The 12,280-nt window shown below is 45.6% G+C and overlaps 1 protein-coding gene and 1 long non-coding RNA gene across 3 annotated transcripts in view; one reads left to right on the forward strand and one right to left on the reverse strand.

The window, feature by feature from the left end:
• LOC135397065 (uncharacterized) overlaps nt 1-12,280 on the forward strand; it is a 167,435-nt gene that overhangs the window by 4,917 nt on the left and 150,238 nt on the right. The window lies entirely within an intron of this gene.
• Nucleotides 1,275-11,791, reverse strand: LOC135397062 (carboxypeptidase inhibitor SmCI-like). Of its 2 annotated transcripts, XM_064628393.1 has the most exons (5): nt 11,671-11,791; nt 10,738-10,917; nt 8,597-8,809; nt 3,679-3,891; nt 1,275-1,576 (listed from the first exon to the last, which is right to left on the reverse strand). In XM_064628393.1, the coding sequence occupies exons 1-5, from the start codon at nt 11,729-11,731 to the stop codon at nt 1,353-1,355; spliced, it is 891 nt and encodes a 296-aa protein (XP_064484463.1). In that variant the 5' UTR covers nt 11,732-11,791; the 3' UTR covers nt 1,275-1,352. The 2 variants fall into 2 exon arrangements, with proteins under 2 accessions (XP_064484463.1, XP_064484464.1); XM_064628394.1 differs by lacking the exon at nt 10,738-10,917.

Genomic DNA, 12,280 nt, shown 5'->3' on the forward strand with positions numbered 1-12,280 from the left:
CACGCTATAGGGGTCGCTGTTGAGCTCTAACTCACGTGAATAATATCCCTCAGTCACAGGCAAGGGGATGTGGTCTCCAGCGCAGCCCTCCGTCGAGCGCCCATGCTTGCAACGGGCTGTTTGGGACTTTGCGTTGTCATAAACACGAGAAAATGTGGCGGCCCCTAGCGGTCATTCCTTCCATTTCACCCCGGCCGTCACGTGGTTCTGTCCTCAGATTCTGCCCTATTATTTTCTTCTTCAACAACAACAACAACAACTTTACTTGAAGATGATGAGTGGAAGTTTCATCGCCGGAGGTGATACTCTACCCCGTTGCCGGAGGTGATGTGGGGAATGAGATAATGAGCCTCTTCATAATTACGATCGAAGCCAGATTGGTCTAGAAAAGTCAACAGAGCTTTGAGCGTAGAGCATTGGTGGGCTGGATTCTGCGAGGGACCAAGCAATTTTGATAGGGGGAAGGGGCGAGAGTCCAGCTGACAAAGAGACCCGTAGGTAGTGTGGGCAATGAAGAAGATTATTTTCTTCAGTGTTCGATGTTCAAATGTTCAGTCTTATTTCGACTTCGTATCAAGGTGTCACACAGTTGTAGAACTGAGCCAAGTCGTGTATTCGACATCAGCAGCACCTTGGCAGGATGCAAGTCCTTTTGATGCGTGATCTTCCGCAAGGGTCGTTAAATACGATGTGCGCCGTGTTGATATTTCAGATCACGTTAAAGGTCAAAGGACACGTGGACAAAAGTAATCCACAGATCGACCGCTGTGGCGTTGCTCACGATCCAACTTCTCTCGCGACGTAAAACCACCAATTATTACTACTCGACAGCACCTGCTGTGGATATAAGAGTTGATAGGAAAGTGGGTTGCTGCTGCCTGCACTGTGGAGTGCGCTTTATCAGACCTCGAGACGCAAAACAGTCGTCGAAATACGCTGCGCGTGAATAAAAGATTTTAATTAAACAGGCAGGGTTATTGTTGGAGACCTGTGGATAGGGTCCATCTGGTAAAATGTGGTTCAAGTGCCAGCTTGGGTTACATTTCTTTACTGGGTTACATTACATTAAAGGGCTTCTCTCTTCATATGAAGACATGTAGCAGGTGCTAAATTTACGAAGAAAAAAAAACACACGCTAAGTTCGAGCAACGTAGCTGAAATCGTGTGCCGGGATTGACCATGACCACAGTACGTCAGAAGGCTTGGTCGTAAACGTTGGCACCTATGGTTCGCCCGGTCTTATCTACATCGGTCATCTATTTCAGTGCACCATATTAAAGGTGGCAATATTTTTATTCGGTACGTAACGACTTTTAACATGAGATCCTGCTTCTTCTTCTTCAACTCAGGAGTCACCAACGCTCGCATCGCTGCTGACATTCTTTGAGAGTGTGAAAGTTGTTGGCATTGCCTCCGCAGCCGAAAAACTTAAACCACTCGCAGTTCTCGCTGTCCGTGTTGAAGTAGTACCTGGTTCGCTCCCGGTCGTCACGTGGGTCGCGACAGTGGCCGCGGTCTCTGGGTAATTGGCAAACGTTCCAGGGTTCTTGAGGGGGGGCATCGGAAGGAGGTTTTCCTGAAAGAGCGTCGAGAGAAATAATCTTAATTTTATTATTTCAATAATTTGCCGCCATTTAATAGCAAAGTCGGTATGGGTACAAGTGTTAACTGCAGCAATGAGCTTCACAGCCGACAATGAGCGACTTATGCGCACGATCCTGCCCTAGCACCGTGGACTCACCGTGTTTGTATGCGCACCCGTGAGTATACAAGACGATGCGATATAATTTGGTCAGAAAAAAAAAATACCACTGCAACAGGACACGGAAAAGAAGGCGAATAGCAAAATGCGCAGATTGCCAGTTTATAAAAAAGGAAATACTAAACAGAAGATACGTACTTGCCTTTATCATGTGGACTCAGTGACCCATTTGGTGTGAAAGAGTACGTACATGAGACATGAAGGATAATACGCGTTCTGGTCCATGTTTTTCTTTATCTAATTTAATCTACAGGGATCGGGCCATGTCGCGGTGTATCACTTCATGTGCAGAAGCTTGAGCATTGCACAAGCGCCAAAAGGTCGTTCTAAAAAAAACGACAACAAAGCGTCTAATAGCGAATAGCCGATTTTAAGAACATTCGCGCGCCACCAAGCGCGTGGCGCAAAGCAGCATGGGAACTTTGAGGGACACTGCTCCGTCATCTGCTTCGGATATGGTTTGTCCCAGCTGACGCTGATGCTGCGCACACCGGGAATCTTGTTGTTCTTCTTCTACCTCCGCCCCTGGCCGTACCGTAATGCTTGAAGGCGCTCGAAGTTCCCATGAACCCTTGCGTACCACAGATGGCGCTTGGCTGTGTCTTGGAATGCGCGGCCTGTAAAACGGTCGTCGGGGCAGCATCGCTTGCGGTGTTGTTTCCGGGAAGATTTTTTCTAAAGATGGCGCTTGATTTTCTAAAAAAGGTCTATTCAGCTCGTCGTTGCGGTGCAGAAAAGGTTGCACTGGCCGGAGCGTGCATGTCGCAAAGCCGTGTGCCACGTTTCATTGCTCCTTCTCGTGCTGGCCATGTCACGTCGAGACTGCGAGGTACCCTGTTTAGGATCCTGGTGCTGTCTGGAGGTTTTCCTGGTGTTCCACAGACGCTGTCAGTCATATGTCGGCACAGTTCCCTTAGAAGTCGGCCCAGGACGCACATTCCCCGGGGAGCGTTTGTCGTGACGTTGCCCACATCCGTGAGTTCGACAACTGCGAGCTCTTTCACGAGCACCACTACCTGGCGCACTACACTGCGCTGCACGAAAACGACCAGCTAAGTTCGCTGTAACTCACGTAGGGATCCATTTCGATAGAGGCATATGCCAGAGGCGCTCGAGATGTATGTACAACCATCTGTCTGCAAGGATAAAAATAGTCGCCTGTTTTTTTCTCATTTTTATGATCTCTCAGAATATTTTATTTAGTTTTTAGTTTTATTTACTTTAGCAAACAAGGATGAGCTATACCCATGTTCAGCCAACATGAACAGCATGGAATGCAGTCCGTCAACTAGAACAGAGTTACTTTGCATGAGAAGTTATATTGCAACATAACTATAGGTGCCGCCTATATAGGGCTCCTACAGTGTCTACAGGGCTTTCGGTGTCGGCGCTCTACTTGTCGTGAGTAGAGCGATGCTATACTAGCCATTTCAGCCAATAGAAACTATTCCAGCCAGTAGAAAGAATTTTTTTTGTGTTGAACGACAACAGGGGGGATATTTTATGCTTAATGCTGATAAAAAAAAAATAAAGAAGGGAAAGGATAGCGATGACGTATGGCGCTATTCCCAATAGCAAAAAAAAAAAGAGAGAGAGAGAGAGTGATGAAGCATCGGAGAGACAGCAAATTATTTTGTAAATTCTGCCTTCCTGAAGCGTACCGGCCTACCCTGGTCTCAAGCTGCCCCGTTCATCCTTCTTGTCGAGGCTATAGGTATATTCTAAATTCAAGCCAAGCCAAATCAAGCCATTTCACCTGACTATAAAGGAAGTAGGAGGCAAAGCAGGATGTCACAGGCAAGAGGAGATACTCTAATTACTTGAAAGAAGGAAGGAAGATGCTCTAATTACTTGATTCCTCGCTTGTAGCAACGGCCGCTTTGCGGTTTTCACATGTAACAAAAAAATTGTAATACCTTTCTCACAAGTTTGTTGGCACCCTTTGAGTTTGTCGAACCTGTTCTTGTTGCCTCCGCACCCGTAGAAGGCAAACCTCTCACACTTTTCTTCTCTCATGTTGTAAAGAAACTTGTATACTTTATCCTCGTCCCTTGGGTCTCTGCAGTGCCCACGATCCTTCGGCAATGTACAACGGTGCGGAAGTCCTCCTCCGGCCGGTGCTGAAGGTCCTGAAGAAAAAAGGCGTTCAGCGGCTGAAACATGAATAGGTTCGCCACACACTTGCCCCCTTTCGCCGTGTTTAGTTTGATTGGTGGTTGAGTTAGCTTCGTTTAATTCGTTAGTGATTTCATTTGATCGTGTTGCCGAAGCCGTCGAGAAACCGAAGCCATATGGCGATCAAGAAGAGGAGCTTTCTGTAACGTTCTGGCTTCGAAGCAGTGAATGAATTATATGTTAGTCCTTTACAATGATTGTCGGGAGTGACTTTTCTAAGTCGACCCTGTCCGTGGTGATGACCGGCATATTGCGTGAAATTACCGTAACGTCACTGAGTTTTGATATTCCTAATTGAATACCTCCGCTGATTGTGGGTTTCACTGCAGAAAATCCAGCCCATCCAGCAGGTATACGTCACTGGAGAGACATTCGGCAAAGCACTTGCACCGTAGATGAAATGAAAAAAAGAAAGTGTTCGTGCTACAAACATGGTCATACGGCACTTCCTTTGACAACTTATATTAAGTTATATCCAACACGTGTATCAAATGTCGTATACGGCTATTTCCTTCGAGATTAACCCGCTCTCGAAGTAACGAAAATTAGCCGAGCCGAGCTCCTTTCCTGAACGATATAAAAAGACTCCAAAACCAAAGAAACAATTTTTTTCCTGGACTTCACTGCTGTCCATGCTTTGATTAAAACCGGAGCACAAAACACGGACAAGAACACACATAGACGACACTCGCTGCACTATCAACAGATTCTTTAATGGCATCAGTCCTTAAATAGGGTTTGCCGAGGGGAAAGGGGGAAAACAAAACAAGTCATTTTTCATGTTCTACATCTGCCATCTAGATATTTTAATTCTTCACGTGTCAGTGCCACAGACGGTTCGCTGACACAATTACCTTTGCCCAATCTCTCGATTAAAAAGGCTTCAAACACTTCCCTTTCAGTTTTTGTTTTGAACCTACCCTTTATCTGTGTTTTTGTGAAATCTGGTGAGCAACCACACGTGACATGCACCCCAAGTGTACCACTAGCTGTGCCTTTGGTGTTGTAGTCATGCTCTTTAAGACGTTGATTGATGCATCTTCCCGATTGTTCTATATACACTTTTTTACAAGATAAGAGAATTTCATACACCACTGAAGAGTCACACTTTACATACTGGTTCTTGTGACTCACATCACACAGCTGCACTGGTTTTTCATTTGTCATTGGAATTAATGATGACAACTTGGGCAATGAACTGAAAACTACTGGTACGCCGAACCTGCCTGCCATTTTTTTTATATGATGAGATGTTTTGTGAATATATGGCACAACTACTGGTCGTACTGAGGGCCTATTCCGGTCTTTTTTAACACCTTTCACCTCTTTTTGTAACCTAAGCAATATTGAAGCTATCACATTCGTTTATGTGTGTTCTTGTCCGTGTTTTGTGCTCCGGTTTTATTCAGTCATGTACCAACAGGCCCATTCTGCCATTTTGATATCCATGCTTTAGAGCACGTGTGATAGCAGTCAAATGCTAAATCGCATACAAGAACGACAGATGAATTAATGATGGTGAGTGGGGAAATTCGCACGTGAAGTGTGGCCCACTACACCAAGACACAATGAACGGACGATCAATGACGCTGAAGTGAATCGTATACAGTCATATTTGGACTGGTCAACTGGTGCTTTCTTGTGTTATCCATAACTGGTCATTTTAAGACTCGGTTCCTAAGACTGAACGAAGAAACCACGGGAACATGGAGGATCAAATGAAACACGTAAATTTAGTGTATCTAGCTCTTGTTCTATAACAAGTAACGCACAGATCATCTACATACAGATTCACGTGTGCAGTTTATTTTCTCGTTGAATGCACGTGCAGCATGCACTCTGTTGTTGAACTGTTGAGGAAGTCAGAATCAATTCGTCGATGAAATAGAGAGAGACGAGACCTATATGGGTTCCTCAAAGTCAAGTTGAAAGCAAAAGATCAAGGCGTGTTCTCGATGGGTTGATATTGAGTGTGAAATTTAGAGGAACTTAACGACCCACCCAGTTTACATGCAAAATATGCTCATGCGTACATTTTCTGAATCATCGGGCTCGTGAGGGTTCAAGATAAAGCTATAGTCAGCGAGGTTCCACTGCCATTTTTCTGGGATATTCAGCATATCAGAGTGCAAATTGGGTTAGGTTATTATGTTAGTCGTATGTACGTATGGCGAAAATATTAAGCGACTACCTCGCTTTCGAAAGCAGGAATGTGAAACCACATTTTTTGGCTCAGACAACTAAAACGTGACCGATTTATTAGTGAAGAGCTTGTGTAATGTGTACACGATGATTCAAGTCTCCTGTGTGAGCAATGCTACAAACACAGCCCTTGAAGTTGCACGTTTTAATTCAGACTAGTTAAAATAAGGCACGGAAAATGTTACCCTCACTATTTTTTTTTTAGGCAATGCAACCGCAGTGAAGTTACTTCCTCTGATATTTCAGGCAGGACAATAAAGTCACCACCAACAAGGAAGCCTTAAGTACACAACGCCTATATCCTGAAGTCTAGGGATAGCGGGCTGTCTTCAGACTGCACGGATCGGCTCAATATATCGTACTATAACACGAGAACCGGGAAATTTCCGCAGAAAAATACAGGGCATACGGGCCGCGATGGCAACGAGAACGATTTCAAGACCCTAAAAGAATGCGAGAAAAAAAAATTCCGAAAATGAGATTCCTTTTTGTTTTTCTGTAAGCTGAGAGGCATAAAAAATAGAAAAAGAAAAAGCCTAAATGGGAGAGCGTGAGGATGCGCCTGCTCGATGATTTAATGCAACCGTGCTGGTTGGCAACCATGTGAATGCAACAATATTGTAATCATCGCTCGGCATTTCGGGCCTCGAAGCTCACCATCACAATAATCTGATATCGGACCCTTCTACTCACGTGAACGGTGAACGTCGACGTGGCGTACCGGTGAGCTCGATCATGCCGCATATTCGCGCAATCGCCAGATAACATCACAGCTCCTCTGTTTACAGACCTGTGTGATGTTAACCGGTGAGTGCACTAATACGCGGCATGGGGAACTGTGGCATGGCGAAAGGTGGCATGACATGTGAAGAACTGTACCTACATTCGTACCTACATACGCTGGAAAACCCAATAAAGACCTTAGACAGCACAGCTGGTTGTATGATTCGAACCTACTACCTCCTAGTCTGTCGCACGATCTTGGCTACCACCATCCAGCGGACGCTTTCGCTCGCTTAGCCATGCCACTGTGTCTGTTCATGTGTCTGTCGCTGTGTCTGCTATGCTCAGTGTATGTATGGCGCGTTTCACGTGATGTCGTCTAGAGCACTGCACGGGCTCCGACTTCCCCGAAAACTCGAGCCCGGCCCGTGGGCCGGGCCTGCCGTGTAAAGACTTCTGCGGGCCTCGGCTGGGCTCGGGATTGACCATTATGGGCCCCGGGGCCGGCCTGGGCCCGTACGTCGCCTGGCCTAGGTCGGACTCGAGCCTGTATTTCCCCTCTGTTAGTTAGCCACGGCCACATTTTGCAGCCTGTTACACTGGGCGGGGCCGGGTAGCCTATAAATTTATAGGGCTCGGGCTGAGAAACTTAAAATCCTGCAGGCTTGGGCCGGGCCGGGGCTAACTATACAGCCCGTGCAGTGCTCTAATGTTGTCCTCGTCCACGTTGCCTGGCAACGCGGACGCCACTAGGTTACAGCGTAGGCAATGGGCTGCGGAGCATTCCCACAATTTCGCAGATATGCCGCCATTGCTGCCGGAGATGTAGACTGGAAATGAGGAACGTAACCGGCGTGCGGCCGATAATGCCAGCGAGCGGTGTGCGACAAAGCGTGCCATCATTACGCTCGTCCAGATGTTTTGAGATGCTTATACCAAAGAAGTGAACGCGTTTACAGGCAGAATCCGTATTTCTGCACGACGCACGCCCATGACACCCTAAGGTATACATAAGGTTTGCCTTTGGGTCGTACGCAAACCATGTGCGGCCACAGCTGAACCACCGCCCTTCGAATACTGCAATGACGTCGCATTTAGTATGCGTTTGGCCGTACTCCAACGAGTGCAGTGAATTTTTAATTTCCTCCATTAAACGTCATCCGTTGAAAGTCTGAAGTTGTTGTGCTTCCCTCTACGTTGTAACCTCCTTGTCCGGGTCTCTCTGTGCTGCTGCGCTACCCTAAGAACGCGTACAAACTCTCTCTTTGTAACCGTATTGTGAGTTTCCGTTGTCTGGGCTACGCAGTAGGTATATTCTGAACTCAAGTCATTTTACTTGACAACAAAGGAAGTATATCCCAGAGCAGGATTTCCTGCAAGTTCCCGGCGATAATGATTCACGAGTAAAGAGAAAACGGTTAGGAGCATTAAACAGTTTAAAATACGAAAAACGAGACTTTCGTGCAGTAGGCTGCACTTCTTCACGTTTCAGGACCTGCTACAGGTGGTCAAGAATATATCAAACCCAAGGCGCAAAGAGCTCTTTCGCGCCTTGGGTTTGATATATTCTTGACCACTTGTACCACAGGTCCTCAATCCTGAAGAAGCGCAGCCTACTGCACGAAAGTCTCGCTTTTCGCAAATTAAACTGTTTAATACTCTCAACCGTTTTCTCTTTACTTGTAAGTCGATTCTCACACCGCAAAAAAAAAAAAAAAAAAAAAAGAAAAGTACCTTTCTTACAGGCTCGTTGGCACCCTTTGAGTTTCTTGAACCTGTTCCCGTTGCCTCCGCACCCGTAGAAGGCAAACTTCTCACACTTTCCTTCTCTCATGTTGTACCAAAACTTGAATACTTTATGGTCGTCATCTGGATCTCTGCAGTGCCCACGATCCTTCGGCAATGTACAACGGCGCGGAAGTGCTTCCGCGTCCGGTGCTGAAGCGCCTGAATGTTCAGAGGAAGGCGTTCTGCAGCTCAAGCATGATTAGGCCCCCTCTCGCTTGTCCTATTGCCACGTTTCGTTTAATTGGTGGTTTAGCTGGCTCCGTTTAATTCGTTAGTGCTTCCATTTGATGATGTTGCACAAGTCGAGGGACAAACCGAAGCCATCTGGCGATCAAGAAGAGTACCTTCTCTAACGTGCTGGTTTCGGATTCACTGAATGAATTATATGTTAGTTCATTATAATTATCTTCAGGGGTGACCTTTGTAAATCGAATCTATGCGCGGCGATTACCTCCTAATTTTGTAACTTTACTGCTGTTGCGCGGCGATTACCTCCCTACTTTGTAACTTTACTGCTCCTCCACCTAGCCATGATAGCCCAAGATTATTCTATTCCTCACTGAGTACACTGTTAGAAAAATTTATACCTTTTAGGGTATAAACGGCTTGTCCCAGGGCGCATAACTTTTGAGGTATAAATGATAGACCTCCTTCGAGGTATAGTAACTTTATACCTCCCTGAAGGTATACATATATATCTCCTTGAAGGTATATTTTTGAACCCTGGGTGTAATCTTGAAAAAAGTTGGAATATTTGATCGTTTTTCAGCACTATATAAGGGTTGCACTTTCCTGATCCAGCTCGTAACAAAATTAGAACAAAATAATATTGAGCGACAAGCGCTTTAATAACAACAACTGCCCCGAGAAGGAAACAGAGAAAGAAAATACATGGACACGGACGCACACAAACATACGCACAAAGTGCACGTGTAAAACGTAGAGGAGAGCTCATGCAGATTACTCGCTCGTGACACATGAAGCAACGCTGGAGGATTTGGTGGAGAACAGATACTGACATAATACATCGTGGCTTCGCAAACTGTGTGTGTGTGTTTGGGGGGAGGGCACCTTCGCCCGGGCGAGCAACTATATGAGTGAAGACGCGTAGATTTGATCATTTCAGGAACAAGTAGCACGCTGCTATAAACCATTCCCCTTATTAAGTACGATGCAACTGTATTGCTTACTGTGTTTCCTAATTAAATTACTGCTTAGCTGAGATGGGTATGCTGTCTTCATCCCAAATTAATGTGGTACCACAGGTTTATATCTAAAGGTATACAAAATACCGAAGGTATAAACGTGAGAGAGAAGAACCTTATTATACCCTCAACTGACGTGGAAGGTATAACCTCGGCGATTTATACCTCCCACATGCTTTAAGCGGGGTATAGACGTTGATGATGAGGTATAAATATGGTAGCTTAGTCCTGATTTATACCTTCGTTATACATCTTCTACAGGGTGTTCAAATTAAGCTTTCACGTGCGCTACGCAAACACAGCGATAACAGGAAACCGGATGATAACTTCACGCTACTTGTTTGTAAGAAACAGGTGCTGCTAATTATGTAGCACCTGTTTCTTACTCAAGGAACAGAGGAAGAAGCACCAGTTATCTTTTGTTCGCCTATTTATAAAGTGCTAGTGAAAGCTTAATTTTGAACACCTTGTATACCTCTTTTTCTAACAGTGTACCACCGTTGTGATAGCGTGAGCCTCACTGCAGCCGAACCAGCGTATTCTGCAGGCCAGTAGATGCATTTTTGGCAAACAATTTTGCACCGTAGATGAAATAATGAAGTGCACGCGGTATAAATGTGGCTATATTCCAAACTGAAGCTTTATTAAAACATTATTAACCGTGGCGAGACGACACAAACGTATAAGGCTCCAACGCCAAAGAAACAATGAAACTTTTTTTTTTTTCTGAGTTATTTGAATTTCGCTGCTGTCTATGCCTTAGACTCAGGGTGATAACAGTCAAACGCTGAATCGCACACAGTCACATTGAAAATGGTACTTTCTTGTGTTATCTCATTTGCAGCTGGTTATTTTATGGCCCGATTCCGTATGTGACGGTACCTGAAAGGCACGTTTCCATACAGGTTTTGTAACTGCGAAACCTGTTCTCATTGCCTTCGCTGCCCCTGTAGATGAATTCCCTGCACGTTCCCTCTCGGTGGTCGTAATAGTAGCGGATGTATCGGCGGTCACCTCTTCCTTCATCCTTTTCTTGAAAACAAATATTATCCCGCCGCGCATCTGTGACAGAAAGACAATATAACGCACTGCCGTTTCTGCGAAACGCAAACGCATTCGAAACATTTATTCTCGACTTGCCCGAGGTGTCTATAGAGGCCTCATGATTGCGCCGATGACTTGTTTGTCAGGGAAACACAGACAAAGAGAGAGAGGGGGAGTACGCAGGGCTACCGCAGTTAGTATAGCGCCTGTGCGGTAACTGGCTCTGTCTGTGTTTCAACCAGTCAAGCGTGTACCAACTACCCCGAATCTCTACCTTGTTCATGACTGCATATTCGGCCTTCATGTGTACCTTGAGGTACTATACACGTTCGTTAAATGGAGACACGTAGAGTAGTTTTCAGGAGCTGTGTCAAGAAACGCAGCTAAACAAAAAGGTACCTTCAAGAGGCTTACATAAAGATATGCCTAACTAATATAAGATAACCTAATCTCCATAAGATACGCTAATATACTGCCTTAACGCTACCTTAACGCAGCTGACGTTGTCCTATTAAAGTAAGCGAATCTCGCCCAACAAAACTACAACCAGAACCCCTCCCAATGAAGAAATGAATGTGAATCAATCGAATGTATTCAGTTCCATTACCCTCTCAAAATCTGGCTCCCAGGGAGCTTCTTGGGGATGTACTAGGGATGTTGAGGTTTCCGGACTCATAGCATAGTGTGTAGAGAAACACGGACTTCGTGTCCAATGCCGCGACTCGCCTATCAAGTGCGGTAAAGCTGACAAAGGAAACGGAATTACATTACCTGCTACCGCAAAACCCAAGATAAAAACTAGGGCTGCAACAGTCAAAAGGATCCGATGCATGTTCTACGTCCGACGACTTCTGTGTGAATGACTCTAATTCGAAGAACCTGGAAGACAGCTGTCTTTCCGCAGGTGCATTTGTTTCTCCTAGCTTTAACTACACCACGCCGACAGGCATAAATAACACGTGATTGATACCCCTGCCCCAACCACGACAACCGCAGAAGGCGTTTTTAATTACAAGGGCGGCGCGTGTCTCATTTTGCCATCTGTGGTGAAAAAAGCCGGACGAAGTCTACTGGGTGCAGCATGCGATATTTGGTGGTAGCTCCAAAGTCATGTTAGATGCTGGCGGGGGGATCCAACCTCATCATTGGCTGTTGTGTCCGAGGTTGCCCTTGCGTTTTTCAGCTGATTGTCTACATATACGATTGCCGGCGCGGTTCCCCCTCATGGCGGTCCCTTGGCTAGCCTTCCTGTCTTCCACTGTTTTCTGTTGCATTCTCTCTATCTGTCTATGTCTGTCGACGCGGTGTTCAGAGAGAACACACAAGACATCGACATACAAGCCCATAAAGTGTAAATAGGAAATCTAGCTCCTGATCTTGA

Source organism: Ornithodoros turicata, chromosome 6 (genome assembly GCF_037126465.1).
Source record: "Ornithodoros turicata isolate Travis chromosome 6, ASM3712646v1, whole genome shotgun sequence".
In the NCBI taxonomy this organism is placed as follows: Eukaryota; Metazoa; Arthropoda; class Arachnida; order Ixodida; family Argasidae; genus Ornithodoros; species Ornithodoros turicata.